General features: G+C 32.7%; 2 protein-coding genes across 4 annotated transcripts; both read left to right on the forward strand.

Moving 5' to 3' along the window:
- The first annotated feature begins 2,207 nt into the window (after positions 1–2,207).
- Positions 2,208–8,600, forward strand: LOC116129832 (exocyst complex component EXO70B1-like). Its single transcript, XM_031415562.1, has 3 exons — positions 2,208–4,237; positions 6,495–6,541; positions 8,566–8,600. Exons 1-3 carry the CDS (start codon positions 2,208–2,210, stop codon positions 8,598–8,600), a joined length of 2,112 nt encoding a protein of 703 aa, XP_031271422.1.
- A 665-nt stretch (positions 8,601–9,265) lies between these two features.
- LOC116129914 (regulation of nuclear pre-mRNA domain-containing protein 1B-like) lies at positions 9,266–15,975 on the forward strand. 3 transcript variants are annotated; one of them, XM_031415660.1, is made up of 8 exons: positions 9,266–9,512; positions 10,903–11,039; positions 11,523–11,770; positions 12,828–12,947; positions 13,045–13,204; positions 14,031–14,170; positions 14,262–14,297; positions 14,801–15,975. In XM_031415660.1, exons 2-8 carry the CDS (start codon positions 10,964–10,966, stop codon positions 15,590–15,592), a joined length of 1,572 nt encoding a protein of 523 aa, XP_031271520.1. In that variant the 5' UTR covers positions 9,266–9,512; positions 10,903–10,963; the 3' UTR covers positions 15,593–15,975. The 3 variants fall into 3 exon arrangements, with proteins under 3 accessions (XP_031271520.1, XP_031271518.1, XP_031271521.1); XM_031415658.1 differs by having other exon boundaries at positions 9,266–9,508; XM_031415661.1 differs by having other exon boundaries at positions 9,266–9,508; positions 13,048–13,204.
- Positions 15,976–19,217: the final 3,242 nt, after the last annotated feature.

Here is a 19,217-nt window from a genome sequence, read left to right on the forward strand (position 1 = left end):
GACAATTTGAAGAAAAGTTTTGGGGATTTCATTAATTGCTTTCTGGTTTCTACAGTGCACCCAGTTGTTCTTGTATTTTAGTTACAACTAAAACCTAGTCTTGATCTCAATATCCTTCCTTAAACTAAAACAACTTCTTTATTAAACACTTCAACTGCTCACATTTTACAGTGTCCATAGTAACCTCCCAACAAATCGAACAAAACATTACAAAATAACATTATAAGAACAAAACTATCATCATCATCACTTAATCAATTCAACAACTCAGCATCAAGACTAGCACCATCATTACTTTATCAATTCAACAACTCAACATCTCACTATTCAACAATTTAACACCTCAGTATTAGCAAGATTATCATCATCACCATTTATCATCACAACAACTCATAACACTTCAATATCAGCAGGATTACCATCATCACCATTTATCATCACAACAACTCAGAATACTTCAGCCGGATTATCATAATCACCTTTTATCATCACACCAACTCAGCATCATGTAATTCTCACTTCTCATCCATACAACAACTCAATTTTTAGCATTCCAGAACAAAAAAAAAAAAAAAAAATCCAGATACAAAAACGAAAAAGAAAGAAGCTTATATTTTTAGCCAAACCCAAAACAAAACCCACATAGCATTTGGAGGAAAAAGCAAAAGGACTTTACCTTATGCTGCAAGTGTTGTGCTTGAGAGATCGTGCAAGCAACTGTCGGTGAGATATTGTTTTTCTTGCAAATTATTTTGTGCTGAAAAAGAGAGTGAGGAAAAAACGTTTGAGAAGAGTGTTGGGATGGATTGGGACTGAAGAAAGAATAAGATGGAGTGAAGAAATTGGTACTAGAAGAAGATTGACTGAAGAGTGAGGAAAAAATGTTTTTTTACCCACTCTTTAATTTTATTTTATATTAGTCTTGATTCCCGGTTCCGATTTCAAAAATTTAGAACCGGAATCTACCTATTAACGACTGATTTCAGGTAGGAACTGAAACCAAACCCTGAGTACCCGTCGATTCCCGTTCCGATCAATTCTTTTGAACACCCCTAATAATTTGTGTTTATGAATGAAGGGCAAAACCGTTATTATAAAATTGTAACAAGGGCAAATGGGTATTACGTAATGGAATCGAAAATTTAAAATAATGATTAAATTATTTAATTTAAATGACGGACAAGGTCCACAAGAACTTTATTTATAATGATTAATAAAAATTATAATGATTTATGAATTTATTATAATGAATCAAAATATCAAAATGATAATTATGATACATTATACATACATATTAATAGATAATATTATGTATTATTGTATTAAGTAATAAGTATTAACATATGATATTATGATTGCGGATAATAACATATTATCTATAATATATAATATATTATAATAAATTATACCATATATATTATAATGTCTCAATAATATTCTTTTGCACATGGACTGATATGGATAACCCAAGCCTGGTGCGGATATTCAACGCACTTGGTGGTTTAGAATTTGGTCACATTTAGAGTCTAGGGATACAATGTTACTACCATTCATGCGGCATGCCTTGCTTTTTTAGACTCTTTTTAGTTTTGATTACAACGTCCAACGTCATTTGCCATATCTCTCGTTAATAAAACTTTAATTGATACGAACCTATTATTTATATAAATATATGTATGATGATTTAATATACATGAACATGATAAAACCCTTAGCTCTAAGAATAACAATAAGATATTAAATTTATAACTCATTGTAGGCGTATGTGTTAACGTGTGTTTGGCCCATTGCAGTTCATGGCTGGCTAGTATTCAACTCACCCAAATTTAGAACGTGCTATGCACAAATTGCCATTCTTCAGAAAAAAGGGTCAACGGTCAGACCCCTCCAAACAGATATACACACATAACATAACAAACTCCCTCCAAACCAAATATTCTACCCTACATTCCCTCCACTTCACCAAACGACCATTTCAACCCACAATTAAAACTAAAAAAAAAATCTTAACAATTAAACACCTCAAATTAATTGATTAAAAAACTAACACTAGCAAAAATAATAATTTTATTATTAAATTAAATTAACACGGATAATTCTCCTCTCTAAACGCATCTCTTTTCATTTCTTCTCTTCAATCTCTCTATCATTCCTAAACCCAAATTTTTCATTTTCATTTCATTTTTTCTGTCAAGCCATACACAACCATGGACGAAGAGAAAAACAACCCTGATAAGTCTTCAACCGTTTCTCCTAAGGCCGGTGAAGCCACCAATACGGAGTCGCCCAAGGTCGAGACAAAGCCAAATGAAATCGAAACTGCAGAGGGGAAGACACCAAAAAAGGAGGGTGATCAGCTCGGAGAGATCGAAGAGACCAAAGAAGTACATGAAGAAGCTCCTCCTCCTGAGATCCAATATACTCTTGAAACAGCTTCGGAAGAAATCGATAAGTTTCTCTCAACATTACCTGCAAAAACTGATGATGAGAATAATAAAGCCTCGCCGGAGATCCCGGAGACGGTTATTGGGAAATTCTTGGATCTTTTTGAGGAGCAACTCACCAAGCATGACTCAACAGTCGAAGGAAAAGTGAAAGGGTCTCAGGTTCCTGAAGATGATACGTTGATTTTGAACGCTGTGGATCGAGTTTCGAAGCTGGCAACGTCCATTGGTGAGCTGAAATCGGATGCTGACAAAAAACAATGCGTTTTGATCAACCGAATCGGTGCGATTAAACAGCGTGCAATGTGTTTCTTGGAGGATGAATTCAGGTTGATTCTTGAACACATTCCTGATTCATCAGATCCAAAAACTGAAACAAAAGATGCTGAAGAATCCGCTCCCACTGAGGATTATTCCACAAATTATTCCGGATATACTCCGGAAATGTTGTCCAGCTTGAATAAAATCGCCCATGAAATGATCTCGGCAGGGTATGAATCTGAATGTGTCGAGATTTACATGATATCAAGAAGGATCACGTTTGATGATAACTTGAACCACACAGGTTTTGAGAAGTTCAGCATCGATGAAGTACAGAAGATGAGTTGGGAACACCTAGAGAGAGAAATCGCCACGTGGATCTCTACCTTCTCGGAATGTGCCACGCTGTACTTCCCCGGAGAGAAAAAGCTGGCTGAGTCGGTTTTTACGGACTATCCCATGGTCTCGTCAAGCCTGTTCAGCAATCTTACACGTGGCGTGATGATTCAGTTACTTAATTTCGCCGAAGCTATGGCAATGACCAAACGCTCGGCGGAAAAATTGTTTAAGGTTCTTGACATGTATGAGACTCTACGTGATAATATGGCAGCTTTGCAAGAACTGTATCCCGGTGAATGTTCGAACGAGGTCAAGACGGAGACGGCAACTGCTAAAATGAGGCTTGGAGAGGCGGCAATTTGCATGTTTTGTGATCTTGAGAATTCGATCAAATCCGATACAGGGAAGATGACCGTGCCCGGTGGTGCTGTCCATCCTTTGACTCGCTACACTATGAATTATTTGAAGTATGCTTGTGAGTATAAGAACACGTTAGAGCAAGTTTTCAAAGAGCATTGTAAGATTGAAAGAAACGACTCGAGAAGAAGAACAGATTTTGAAGTGGGCGAAGTGGATCAGTATAATAGAAACAATAATAATAACAGTAACAGCAATAACCATGAAGAACATCAGCCGTCCCCGTTTTCGAATCAATTAGTGAGAGTGATGGATTTGTTGGACACCAATCTGGAGGGGAAATCGAAGCTGTACAGGGACATATCATTGAGCAGCATTTTCATGATGAACAACGGACGCTACATCTTGCAGAAGATAAAAGGGTCAACGGAGATCCACGATGCGATGGGGGACACGTGGTGCCGCAAGAAGTCGTCCGATCTAAGGAACTACCACAAGAATTACCAGAGGGAGACCTGGGGGAGGCTTTTGGGTTGTTTAACACTTGAAGGATTGATGGAAAAAGGGAAGGTGGTGAAGCCGGTGCTAAAAGAGAGGTTCAAGAGCTTCAACGCAATGTTCGATGAAATTCACAGGACTCAGACGTCGTGGGTCGTCAGCGATGACCAGCTTCAGTCAGAGCTCAGGGTTTCAATATCGGCAGTTGTTATCCCTGCTTACAGATCATTTGTAGGAAGATTCTCACAGTACCTGGATCCAGGAAGGCAATCGGAGAAATATATCAAGCTTCAGCCTGAAGATATAGAGACTTACATTGAGGAGTTGTTTGATGGGAAGAGGAAACCATAATTTCACCGTATTTATTTATTTATATATATGCATGCACACGCCCTGAACACAAAACAAAACTACAAGCCCTAGAAATCATGATGGGGAAGAAGAGAACTATTTCTATTTTTGAAGCCACAGAGAATTGGTGATCCGCGAAGCTGCAATATATATGGTCATTGCGTCATGTGTAGAAGCAAGAAGCTAAACTGGATTAGAAAATATATTTTTGTTTTTGGTATCTAATTGCAGTACTTCATGGGAGTCGATTCAAATTGACTTGGAGAAAGTAGCTAGCCATTTTTTGAAATTGTTTTTCTTGTATTTGTTTTTGTTTTATTTGTTCTTGCATTTTAATTTATGAAATGAACAACATGATGATGATGATGATGATGATGATGATGATAATTGTTAGTAAGTAACTCGCCGTGTGATTTTGCTTAGCTTCTTTTCTTTAATTTAATTAATTAATTAATTAATAGGTATATGCATATCTACAACATGACTAGGCTGCTGAAATTAAAGAATGGATTAAAAAGTAATTATTTATTTAATAAATAAATAAAAAAACTACATTTAAAAGTAGGCTATAAGATGATTTTTTTAACTCAACTACAAAAATACCTTAATAATAACCTAATGAGTTTATTCATTTACAGTTGTAAAATCAGTTAATCTACTTAAAGATTATGAGAAAGTATTCTAGAATTATTAGAAAAATAATAAAAAGAACTTATATACGCGAATATATAAAAAAGCGATGCTATTGCCCCCTACCTGTTATCTGAGTTGACCTTAATTACTATTTTCTTCTTAATTATACTTTTATTCTTAATAGAAATTACTAAATTAGATGCAAAAGTATTTTATACACAATCTAGCTAGTAGGGGTGAGCACGGGTAGCGGATAGAATCGGAACTAGAGTCGAAACCCACCTAGAATCAATACTATGCGGATAAGTTCCAGTTCTATTTTTTTGGAATCGATATTGTGCGGTGACAGGCTTTTCGCAAGTATACGAAATCGTGCAAGTAAGAAAGCTCGAGTAAATGAGTGTCGAATCCTAGAGGAACTACCTACCAAGTATCAAACTAGTCTATTCTATTGCTATTTGATAAAACAGAATTTTAAGAATAACTTTAATGAAAAAATAATAAACTAAAAACTAAATAAATGCAGAATTTGTAAACACTTAGAAGTCAAGATCAAAATAACTAAACCTAGGGCACAGATTTCATACCAATTTAATCATATGCATTGACAGTTATTGCTAACCTAATTAAACATATTCTAAAAGCCAAATTCCCTAAAATTCCACTAACTTTTTCTCGAACAATTAGCAAATTAACCCTTAAGCAACAACCCAAGATATCTCTAAGTTTGATTTAGAAGCTAAGAGATCATTAAGTTCTATGGAATTTACCATAAGTACTTCACAGACTGCGGTAACCTATCTCTAGCGTTCGCTCAATCTATGGTTTTATTACCTTAGTCAAATTAGGTTTCATCTCTCGATCTCAACTTAACCCATAATATCAATCAACTCTCAAGCCCTTAAGAATTGAAAGCATTATGCACAATAATAAAACTTAGAATTAAAAGCTCAATAGGAATTAACAACAATTTAAGTCAATACATATTCATAAATTGGGCTACATCTTAGCTCTAGAAAAGAGAATTAGTTCATAATAAACATGAAAGAAACAATCATATTTATTGAAACATTCATCATGAGTTTACAAGAAAAGAATAAGGAAAACTTCTCTATATTGTGAATCAAAGCTCCAGAATTTCTGTTACTTCTCTTCTCTCCAGATTTTTCTCCATTTCTTCTCACCAAAAGATCCCCAAAATAATGCTAAAAGACTTCTATTTATATCTCACAAGGTTTAGGGTTTGTTTTTCCTTAATTCTATTTGATTTTGAACCCTTAACCCTATTCTCCTGGCTAAAAACGGACAACAAACTAGTGACTTACGTGACTGTGCCGCGGCACTGTGCTACGGCATAGTAGCTACTAGAAAAGTGTGCCACGGCACAATAGCTGCTGCCTTTTTCCTGCATCATTTCACTGTTCTTCAACGATATTGATTTTTGAACTCGATAACGATGAAATTTGAAAAATTTGTAAACATATGAAATGTATCCCTTTAAATCAGCTTTCCAACGGTTTAAGAATTGTCTTAATCCGAGTTCTATAGCTCAAGCTATTGTCAAAATACCAAGACATGCGTAAGCTGGAACGTAATCTAGAATCTTCTCTTTACTTCAACTTCCATAACTTCTTCAATTCAACTCCGATTCCTGATCCGTCTGTGTCCACTCGTCACTCATTCCGTTGCAAACATGATTCTTCATCCGAGCATAACATTTAAGCACTAGTGACCTGAAAAACACTCAAAAACACCTGTGATCCCGTAAAAGACAATTATGAAAATATTAAGCAATTTTACCAAATTAAGCATAATTTCCCACAATTAATCCCCCAAAAACCACTAACTAAATGTGTATTTTCAAGCTTTTATCATGCGGTTCTGGTTCCGGTTCCTACATGTGGAGGAACTGGAACCTGAAAAAAAGAACCTGCAGCGAGTACCCTACTTGGCACCTGCAGCGGGTACCCTGTTTTGGAACCTAGGCTGAAATAAAATATCTGAAGAATGGGGGGTCTATTATAATTTTACATATAAAAAATATTAAAATGGGAAAAGTTAAATTTTTACCATAACCTAATTAAATAAATATACAATTATACTTATTACATATAAACTATACCATATAAAAAACTTTAATATATTATAATATAGTGATATTAAAGTTTTGATTAATTAAGTGTATAATTGGAATTAAAACTAATTAAAAGTATTTTAATGTTATTAAAATAATTATTTTTTAATATAATAGTATATTTGATTGAATAATAATATAATATTTAGTTATTTACTTCAATTATCAAGTTCTAAATATATCTGTAATAAATTAGTAATTAATTAATTATAAAAAAATAAATTGATAAACATTAATACATTACTAGTTAAAAGATTACTTAATCAATTATAACATTACATTATAGTTAAACGATTACTTAATTAATTATAACATTTCATTATAAACATTAGTACAATACTTAATTAAACGATTAAAAATTTAATTAATTATAATATTACATTAAAGATTTGTAGTATGATTACTTAATTCATTATAACATCACGTTATAGTATGATCACATAATTAATTATAAAATAACATGATGAAATAATTACTTAACTAATGATGATATTATATTATAAACATTAGTAATCTACTATATTAGTACAATACTTAATTAAATGATTAAAAATTTAATTAATTATAACATTATATTATAAATTTATAGTATGATTACTTAATTAATTATAACATTACTTTATAAACAAATGATTACTTAATTAACTATAACATTCCATTACAAACATGAGTATAATACTTAATTAAATTATTAGAAATTTAATTCATTATAATATTATATTAAAGATTTATAGTATGATTACTTAATTCATTATAACATTACATTATAGTATGATTACATAATTAATTATAACATGACATAATGAAATGATTATTTAATTAATTATGATGTTATATTATAAATATTAGTAATTTACTACATTAGCGCAATACCTAATTAAATGATTAGAAATTTAATTAATTATAGCATTACATTATAAATTTATAGTATGATTACTTAATTAATTATAAACATTAGTATAATACTTAATTAAATAATTAGAAATTTAATTAATTAAAACATTATATTATAATTAAATAATTACTTAATTAATAATAACATTACATTATATTATAATCCCTTAATTAATTATAATATTACATAGTTAAATGATTACTTAATTAATTATAAATTTATAACATTATATTATAAATATTAGTAATTTACTACATTAATACATTACTTAATTAAATGATTAAAAATTTAATTAATTATAACATTACATTATAGATTTATAGTATAATTACTTAATTAATTATAATATTCCATTATAAACATTAGTACAATACTTAATTAAATGATTAGAAATTTAATTAATTATAATATTAAATAATAGATTTATAGTATGATTGTTTAATAAATTATTAGTATTTGGGTTTTGATTGAGGAATTTTATGTGAATTGTGATGAATCGACTCAATTCAAGTGTTGTCTAGAGATTGGAGGATTTATGAGTCACATTGGACACAAATGAATGAGTAATCAAAATTTGCTAGGGGTGTATTTGTAAACTTTTCAGGTATTTTTGTTATTTTTTAAACTAATAGGGGGTAAATGATTTCTTACAGGGTACCCGAGAAAGGAACCGAAACTTGCATTTTAGATTTCGGTTCCTTGAATTTAAGAACAAGCGCTGTGCGGTTCTGGTTCCGATTCTTTTTTTTTTGGAACCTGCACTGTGCGGTTCCGGTTCTAGTTTTCTTGAAAAATGCAGGGTACCTGGAACTGCTCACCCCTACTAGCTAGAATAATTTTTTTGTTATTAATTTACAATTTCTATTTCTTTTTCTTTATCAAAAAATGTACATTTGAACATTAATTATTATGGGTTTGGAAAGGATATTTATCTAATAATAGATCTTATGTTAATCTTATATCTTTGTGAGCTTTAAATAAACAAATCAACAATTTTAGCTATCAAAGATTGAAAAAAATATGAAATTTAATAAAATAAAATAATTGGAATCGTAAATTAATTAGTTAAAACAAAGAAAAATAAAATAAGTATAAAAATTTGAGATTATTTAAACAATTTAAAAGGTGTCATTATTTAACACAAAAACGACGTCGTTTACAGAGATAAACTTTCGACCATTAGCTAGATTCTGTCTGTCTCCGTCCGACCTGAGCGGACGTGTCATTCATGACGAAATCCGTTACACAAAGGGCAATATTGGAACTAAAAATATCTCACGTTCTCAACACCGTACCGTAATCCAAGACAAGAACAGAAAGCTAACCCAAACAACTCTGTACTTCTCTCTTCTCTCTCGCCTGCCTTTCGAACACAACACAAACTCATTAGAAACACTTCATTTCGGACTCCGATTCTCACAACTCCTGTTCCTACAGTTACCCAAACTCCACCTAACAAATTCCAACGCTGCCCCTTGAAACCCTCTCCAAAAATCCCTAATTCCCTCCATATCCTCCCCCATGGTGAACGAATTAGAGCGGCTTCGTCTCACGGGCCGGTGATTCTCGCGTGCCTAACCCGCATTCCTTTTCTTTGTTGGTTTATTCTCCAACTTATCTTAACTGTTTACTTTAGTTTTTTCGTTGAATAACATTGTTTGGCCTTTGATGTAGATTTCATGCTCTTAATTCACTTAGGGAAAGCCCGTTTTGGTTTTTTGGTTGTTTTTGTGTTTGTAGTTGTTTAATTGTTGGTGTTGCATGTTATTTTGTTTCTTTATGACTTGTTTTCCAGTAGCATTCACTGTTAAGTGCTTAGTTTTATGAATATTTTGTTTGTTGTAATCATAATTTCTAGGGTTTAGAAAAAGATTACCGTTAGTTGTAACTGTTGTGATAATCTTCTTAGATGGTTAATTAGCTATTTGAAGTTTTCGCATTATTAAGATGATATGTTAAGAACTATTCAGTATTCGGACACATGTATAACTTAATTTTTAGCTGGAAATTTTGAGAAATTAGATGACCAAGTGTTTCATTTTTAAAGAAAGAACTTGTCTTTTTTAACAATTAATTCGTTTTGGACTGACATTTGATCGCCAGAGTAATGGTGGACAAAATAAAGTTTTAAGTTCTTCCCACAGTTGTTTTAAATCTTTGAGGGATTATCTCGTCTGCCACGTATCAATTCACATACTTATGTGAACGATTTTGTGTTGAATGTGCATAATGTTGACACATGTTTTGATTTAGTCATTAAAGTTTTCCCAACGCGACAAGCATCATCTCTTATCGCGGGAGACTCTTTTTTGGAAAAGGACAAGTGTCAGACCCTTCTTTATAATCATTCTCATTCTCATTGTTAAACTCATTTAACTTAGATTCTTTATCTTGGCCAAGGACAACACTTTTAACTTGTGGTTTTCCAGTTGCCGTAGTTATAAAGGCTTGAAGTTTTATTTTATCCTCATATTAAATTGCTTAAATCAAAAGGAGGCCTAGATAGGTTAAATGAACGTTACCTTGCTGAGTAATTTAGTTTCCTATGTGGCATTTCACTTTTTGGTTGATGATAGGATACATTTTGCCTTTTAAGTATTTAGGTGATGTATGTTTTAACCTAGCATATATATTGATTAACACTCAGTGTCTTCCGAAGTGCTTCTCACTTTTCAAATGTTTTATATGTGACAAATGATTTCTCAGTAGAAGTGCCTCATAATTATTTGAACATCTATAGTGAGCATATTGTTATTAGTGTGGTGATTGTTGAATTTGTTGAACATTGACAATCCTTAATTCTAAATTTTGTGTTATGAATTTTCATTACCTTAATGTTGACACTTAAGTTCCTTTCTTATAATGGAAAATGTGAAGTTCTTATCTTATCACTGTGGAATTATGAGGATACTTTCATATTAACATAATTGTACTTGTTCATCTTCTAAAGGTACTTATTTTTTTCCTTGCATTTATCTTCTCTTTTGAAGGTTTGTTCACTTCTAAAGATCGGTTTTTGCTCCATTAATTTGATATTACGCTATCAAGAACATGGGAAGTACATTTAATCCTCAGATTTTAGTGGAAAAGCTAGCCAAGCTTAACAACTCACAGACGAGCATAGAGAGTATCCTCTTGATTTGGACTATGGATGGTTTTCCTTTATCCTGTTGTTGTTTGTGTTCGTATATTTTTGGGACAATCAGGCTGTCTGCTTTTTTGTGTATAGTGGGATCAGCATTATGTTTTTAGAGTTTGATTTGTTATAAATTCAGGTGTAGCCACATTACATCTTGTTAGGGTCTTTAAATGTATAATTATCTTAGCTTGTTTTCTTAATCCACTCTCAAATTTCTTCTTTTGTTAAGTCTGATATTTTTTTTTTTCCTAACTTTTTCAAAATCAAAATTTAATTGCTTTGCTTTCAGTTTGAAGACTGTTTTCACTGGATTCTCATTTAGCTGCTTCAGTACCTTTTTCTTTCCCAGTATATTTTTTAAGACAAGCCACCAATGTAAACATTAAGTTGAACATAAGTTTTCTATGTATTTTTTTTTTCTTCAACAATTTTTATAACCAATTGATTGTTTCTATCCTTAACGTGATTCAGCTTTATCACATTGGTGTATTTTTCATATGAATAAGGCCAAGCAAGTTGTAGAAACATGGGACAGACAATTTCATTGCTCTCCACGTGAGCAGAGATTGGCTTTTCTGTATCTTGCAAATGACATCTTGCAGAATAGTAGAAGAAAAGGTTCTGAGTTTGTTGGTGAATTTTGGAAGGTTCTTCCAGATGCTCTTCGTGATGTGATGGATAATGGAGACGAGTTTGGAAGAAATGCTGCACGACGGCTGGTATATTCATCTTGACATTGCATTTTCTACTTATTTAGTCAAATTTGATGTATTGCTATGAGTCTTATATCCTGTTTTCATGTTGATAAATATCTTTGAAATATCTAATATTTCTGTTAGAAGGAAACCTAGATCCAAAAAGATGATAGTTTATGTATTTGGGAAGCAAAGCTTCGAGGATCTGAATGGAAATGACTTTTTGAATCCTTATGAATCCTTGCAAGTATGTATTTGGAAAGTTTAAGGGATTTCCCTCATACTTAATGGGTTAGTGGGAAGACTAAGGAAAAGAGCATTAAACCAACTTTCATGGTCTCTTCCATTCTATCTGGAATATCACCAACTACCAGTTTGTGGTATACAAGAGACATACTAAAAAAATAAAGGAAAAGGATATGGATTTGGAGACTGTTACCTAAACTTCAAAATATCAAGGAATTCCTGAAAGGACCCCAAATATTTGAAAGCAGTGGCATGAACCAGGTTCATTCTCATAAGAATAAATTCCTCAGACTCTTGCCTTCAAATCTCTAACTAAACGTCAATCTCTTTAAGCAGTCCTCATACACTAAATATTTTAGAACAAACATAAAGACGTCATTGATAATATTCTGGTAGAGAGAAACAGGGTTGCGCCTGTTGTTTTATGTTTTTCTCTTTCTGTGTGTTTTGCTGCATTGGTTAACCTATTATTTTCTATGCTTCTTGATTTTTCCCCCCCTTTTGTGGAAATCACCGTCATAGCACCGCTGAAATTACACACTGATGTGACCTGGGAGAAGGAGAGTGCGGGCTGCAAATATTCATTCATTGATATTCTGGGGGAATCTTCATGTTAAACAATTAGATCATGGTCCATTAATCTTATATTAAACTTAGTTTGCTAAAAGAACTGCTAGGACAAATGCAATTGTCTTGCCATCTTTGGTCTTTCATATGCTTGCATGGCACTTATATGCATATGGTTTTTACTAGCTTGGTATCAGAGTCAATTCCTTCGATTGGTTATGTTGGACATTAGCATGACGGTTTATGTTTCTTCCATCTATATGTGCAGATTAATATTTGGGAGGAGAGGAAAGTTTTTGGTTCTCGAGGGCAAATTCTGAAGGAAGAGCTTGTGGGAAGGCACCTGGAAAGTTACAACAGAAATGGGAAGCATCAGGGCATGAAATTGGTAATCCATGTCTTCTTTTATATATATATATATATATATATATATATTTGGTTTAGAATTATAAGTTAATACCATCTCTCATCTTCTTTCTTTTAAGCAGAAGCAGCCTATTGGAAATACAGTGGACAAAATAGTCTCAGGTTATCAAGTTGTCTATGGTGGCCAGATTGATGAAGACGTTGTATTGAACAAATGTAGGAATGCTATTAGCTCTATTGAGAAAGTAGAGAAGGAAATTGGTAGTGACATCCATTCTGGTATTACCCGCATTGCCTTCTTTAGACAGCCGCTATAAATACGTTTGTTAATGTTTGACTATATAATCTGTTTATGGAATGAACAATATTCAGTTATTGTGTCTTACTGCATAGGCTATGCATTTGTGTTGTATAAGAACCAAGCATATATTGTGAAGTGGCATTTCTAGGCTTAGAAATATGGATGTTACTCTTTAGTCAAGTCAAAGTTTGTTGAGGCCACTTTTTTGCTGTCGCCATATTTCCATCTATAATACAGGAAGTCTTTGTTCTGAAAGATGGAAATAGAGGTTTGGAGTCTTGACAGCCCAGTTACAGTGTCTTATTGCATAGTTGCATTTGTATTATGATATGAACCAAGCATGCCATTGTTAAGTGGCATTTTTTATTTTTTGAAGTCTAGATTTTACGCAGGAGTCAAGTCTAAGTTTGTTGGAGCTATTTTTATACTGTCACCATGTTACCATCTGCAATATGAAAAAACAAAATGATATCTTCATTTTGACAAGATGGAAAAAGAGGTTTGATATATTGCCAGCCCAGTTATTTTTCCCATCTTGAACTGACATTACCTTGGATGCATGTGGTGAGGAGCAGAAAATCGGTTAGCTAATAGACCTGTCTCCCATTCAAGTTATAACATTGAGATTATAAATTTTAGTAACATATTGCCCCTCCACCTGGAAAATGGATGTCAGGGAAAGAAAATCAGTTTGTATTTATCAGTTGTTTCAGATAGTTCATTTTACGTTATTTGATTTCTTGAAATGTTGTTCACATCTTTCGGGACAATTCCTTTTTGCTAAATCATGCTTACTCTGAACAGGACAATTGCATGGATCTTCATTGGTGGAGGAGTTGCAGGGTCAGCATGCTACACTGAGGGACTGCATTGAGCAATTAACGGCAGTGGAGTCATCGAGAGCAAATCTTGTGAATCATTTGAGGGAAGCTTTTCAGGAACAGGTTGGTTAACCAGATTGTTCTGTTGTTGAAATGTATTGTTTGCAACTTTGTGATTGCATATAAAGCTGACTTACCTTTTTTAATTTTTAAGGAATTGAAGCTGGCTCAAATCCGTAATGAGTTACAGGTTTGACACTGCTACCTATCCTATGTCCATGGGAATTTATTTATCTAACTCTCGGTGGATATTATCCACAGATGTTTGCACGTGCTTTGATTAAGAGTAAAGCCTTGTAATTGATTAATGCTATGCTGTCTAAGTTAATATCTCACTTTGGAATTACCTTATTATTCTTTAACTTGTATGCTTAAAATTAATTTAGTCAGTGACATTTGCCTTCTTTGGGGAGGAGACATCTGCTGTACTATTGATTCTTTCTATTTTCTTCATACATCCTTCAGTGTGTTGAAGGAGTCTGTGTGAGTGAGAAATTTTTGAAATTTTCTTGTAAGCTTTGAGACTTATATTATGGTAGTGTGGATGTTGGATATGGGATGTCTTCCCTTCTGTATCTCACAATTTTAAGAGTGTAATTTGACATTTCTGGCTTTAAAATCCTTGGAATGTAATGACTTCATTGCAGAATTCTAAGCATGTGGAGAAATCTTAATTTTGTTTGTCCTTGCCAGGCTGCACAATCCAAGTCAGAGCACGTCTGTCGGCAGTTACTAAATTGTGACAATGTGCCGATGCTAGCTGAGCAGAACACAAAGGAAGCTCATACTTCAATGGCACCTCCAAGCTTTATGTCAGGAGACAGAGAACAGTCAGCTCCTGTAATGTACACTCGGCAGGTATCTTTTGCTGAAAAATCTGGTCATGTTGAGGAGGACACTCGGAAGTCTGCAGCTGCTGCAGTGGCAGCAAAGCTAACTGCTTCGACATCCTCCGCCCAGATGCTCTCTTACGTCCTCTCGTCCTTGGCATCTGAGGGTGTCATTGGTAATTCAAGTAAAGAACACTCGGGTGATTTTCCTTCAGAGAAAAGGCCTAAGATTGAGAATGAGCAATCTTACTTGCCACCACAGAACCCCCAGCGGCCTCCAGTTCCTTCCTTTCCACACCCTGAATCTCTGCAACATAACATAACAACGACAACTCAACAATTAACTACAAATGACCCGCCACCTCCCCCACCATCATCTCCTCCACCGATGCCTCCACTACCACCTCTGCCACCGTTTCAGATGCCCCAGTACATTCAAAATACTGCAGCTATGACTAGTGCCCCATACAGCTACAACATGAGCCAACCACCACCCCCTACCATGCCTGGTTATCCAGGAGCTGCAGCTCCAATCACGGGCATGTCTCCTTTTGCAGCACCTCCAACAAATCCTTATCAGAGTTTTCAAGGTTCTGATGGTAATTTCTATAGTCAACCATCATCAGTGCCAATGGCACCAATTTCTCGACAGTAGAATGTCAGTCGGGGCTGCTCTGATAGGTTTTGCTGGGCAACAGGCAGCATCTCTTCTTGATAACTTATGAAGCCGTGTTGTGAGCTTGGCACTAGAACCCCTATTGTTTGTGTCTGTTATTATACAACCTAATTTAGAATTGCACATAGTGAATGTTTGTAACTTAAGCTTTGAATTGGTTTTAGATTTGATGTTACCAAAAATCAATTGCATTGTTGAATTTAGAATAGGGATTTAACTCATGTTTAGATCATCATCTTTGTTTATGGTCTGTTTAATGCCTAGTCGTATGTCCATTCTATTGGTGTGGAAGCTGCCTTTACTGGTGGCTTAAATGGCTAGATGTTTGATGATATTTCTTGTTTCTCCGTGTTTTAAGATGACCAAATGACCTTTGTTACATTATATATCAGATCGTCTTGTTCAAGTGGTTGAGTTGTAAAATTAAGTTTGGTAGCTCATTAAATTAATTAATTACAAAAATTAACCTTGAAACTAAATTAAAAAAACAAAGCATTAAGTTTGTGGTTGGAAAGACAAACAGAAGTCGGTGGTGATGAAACAATTCACTATATTAGTATAATAATTAATTAAATGATTAAAAATTAATTAATTAAACATTTGATTGCTTAATTAATTATAACATTACGTTATAAAAACATGATCGATTACTTAATTAATTATAACATTCCATTAAAATATGAGTAAATATTAATTAAATGATTAGAAATTTAATTAATTATTATATTATATTAAGATTTATAGTATGATTACTTAATTCATTAAACATATATTATAGTATGATTATATAATTAATTATAACATTACATAATGAAATGATTACTTTATTAATTATGACATTATATTATAAAAATTAGTAATTACTATATTAGCACAATACCTAATTAAATGATTAGAAATTTAATTAATATTAGCATTACGTTATAAATTTATAGTATGATTACTTATTAGTATAACATTCATTATAAACATTAGTCAATACTTAATTAAATGGTTAGAAATTTAATTAATTAAAACATTACATTATAACTAAATGATTACTTAATTAATAATAATATTATATTATAATCATTTAATTAATTATAATATTACATAGTTAAATTATTACTTAATTAATTATAAATTTATAACATTATATTATAAATATTAATAATTTACTGCATTGTACATTACTTAATTAAATGATTAAAAATTTATTAATTATAACATACAATATGGATTTATAGTATAATACTTAATTAATTATAATATTATATTATAAACATTATACAATACTTAATTAAGATTATAAATTTAATAATTATATATATATAAATAATAGATTATAGTATGATTGTTAATAATTGTTTGTATTTGGGTTTTGATTGGGAATTTTATGTGAATTTTGATGAATTGAATAAATTCAAGTGTTGCCTGGAGATTGAGGATTTATGAGTCACATTTGACACAAATGAATGAGTAATCAAAATTTGCTAGGGGTGTATTTGTAAACTTTAGGTATTTTTGTTATTTTTTAAACTAATAGGGGTAATTGATTTCTTACAAAGTACCGGAAGAACGACGAACCTGCATTTTAGGTTCTGGTTCCTGAATTTAAGAATTAGCACTTGCGGTTCCAATTCTTTTTTTTGAACTTGTATTTGCGCGTTCCAATTCTGGTTCTCCAGCGAAAAATGTAGAGTACCCAGAACCATCACCCTTACTAGCTAGAATAATTTTTTTTGTTATATTTATAATTTCTATTTCTTTTTCTTTATCAAAAAATGTACATTGACATTAATTATTTAGGGTTTGGACAGGATATTATCTAATAATAGATCCTATGTTGATATTATAACTTTGTGGGCTTTAAATAAACAATCAAACAATTTAGCTCAAAGATTGGAAAAAAATATGAAAATTAATAAATATAAAATAATTGGAATCGTAAATTATTAGTTAAAACAAAGAAAATAAATAAATAACTACAAAAATTTGAGATTATTTAACAATTTAAAAGGTGTTCATTATTTAACACAAAAACGACGTCGTTTACAGAGATAAACTTTCGACCATTAGCTAGATTCTGTCTGTCTCCGTTGACCTGCGCGAGCGTGTCATTCATGACGAAATCCGTTACACAAAGGGCAATAGTGGAACTCAAAATATCTCACGTTCTCAACACCGTACCGTAATCCAAGACAAGAACAGAAAGCTAACCCAAACAACTCTGTACTTTCTCTTCGCCAGCCTTTCGAACACAACACAAACTATTAGAAACACTTCATTCGGACTCCGATTCTCACACTCCTGTTCCTACAGTACCCAAACTCCACCTAACAAATTCCAACGCTGCCCCTTGAAACCCTCTCCAAAAATCCCTAATTCCCTCCATATCCTCCCCATGGTGAACGAGTTAGAGCGGCTTCGTTCACCGGCCGGTGATTCTCGCGTGCCTAACCCGCATTCCTTTTCTTTGTTGGTTTATTCTCCAACTTATCTTAACTGTTTACTTTAGTTTTTCTTGTTGAATAACATTGTTTGGCCTTGATGTAGATTTCATGCTCTTAATTCACTTAGGGAAAGCCCGTTTTGGTTTTTTGGTTGTTTTGTTGTTGTAGTTGTTTAATTGTTGGTGTTGCATGTTATTTTGTTTCTTTATGACTTGTTTTCCAGTAGCATTCACTGTTAAGTGCTTAGTTTTATGAATATTTTGTTTGTTGTAATCATAATTTCTAGGGTTTAGAAAAAGATTACCGTAGTTGTAACTGTTGTGATAATCTTCTTAGATGGTTATTAGCTATTTGAAGTTTTCGCATTATTAGATGATATGTTAAGAGCTATTCAGCATTCAGACACATGTATAACTTAATTTTTTTCTGGAAATTTGAGAAATTAGATGACCAAGTGTTTCATTTTTAAAGAAAGAACTTGTCTTTTTAACATTAATTCGTTTTGGACTGACATTTGATCGCCAGAGTAATGGCGGACAAAATAAAGTTTTAAGTTCTTCCCACAGTTGTTTAAATCTTTGAGGAGTTATCTCGCTTGCCACGTATCAATTCACATACTTACTGTGAACGATTTTGTGTTGAATGTGCATAATGTTGACACATGTTTTGATTTAGTCATTAAAGTTTTCCCAACGCGACAAGCATCATCTCTTATCGCGGGAGACTCTTTTTTGGAAAGGACAAGTGTCAGCACCTTCTTTATAATCATTCTCATTCTCATTGTTAAACTCATTTAACTTAGATTTTTCTTGGCCAAGGACAACACTTTTAACTTGTGCTTTTCCAGTTGCCGTAGTTATAAAGGCTTGAAGTTTTATTTATCTCATATTAAATTGCTTAAATCAAAAGGAGGCCTAGATAGGTTAAATGAACGTTACCTGCTGGAGTAATTTAGTTTCCTATGTGGCATTTCACTTTTGGTTGATGAAGGATACATTTTGCCTTTTAAGTATTTAGGTGATGTATGTTTTAACCTAGCATATATATTGATTAACACTCAGTGTTTCGAAGGGCTTCTCACTTTTCAAATGTTTTATATGTGACAAATGATTTCTCAGTAGAAGTGTCATAATTATTTGAACATCTATAGTGAGCATATTGTTATTAGTGTG

The sequence above is a fragment of the Pistacia vera genome, unplaced genomic scaffold, assembly GCF_008641045.1.
Source record: "Pistacia vera cultivar Batoury unplaced genomic scaffold, PisVer_v2 Contig214, whole genome shotgun sequence".
Taxonomy (NCBI): domain Eukaryota; kingdom Viridiplantae; phylum Streptophyta; class Magnoliopsida; order Sapindales; family Anacardiaceae; genus Pistacia; species Pistacia vera.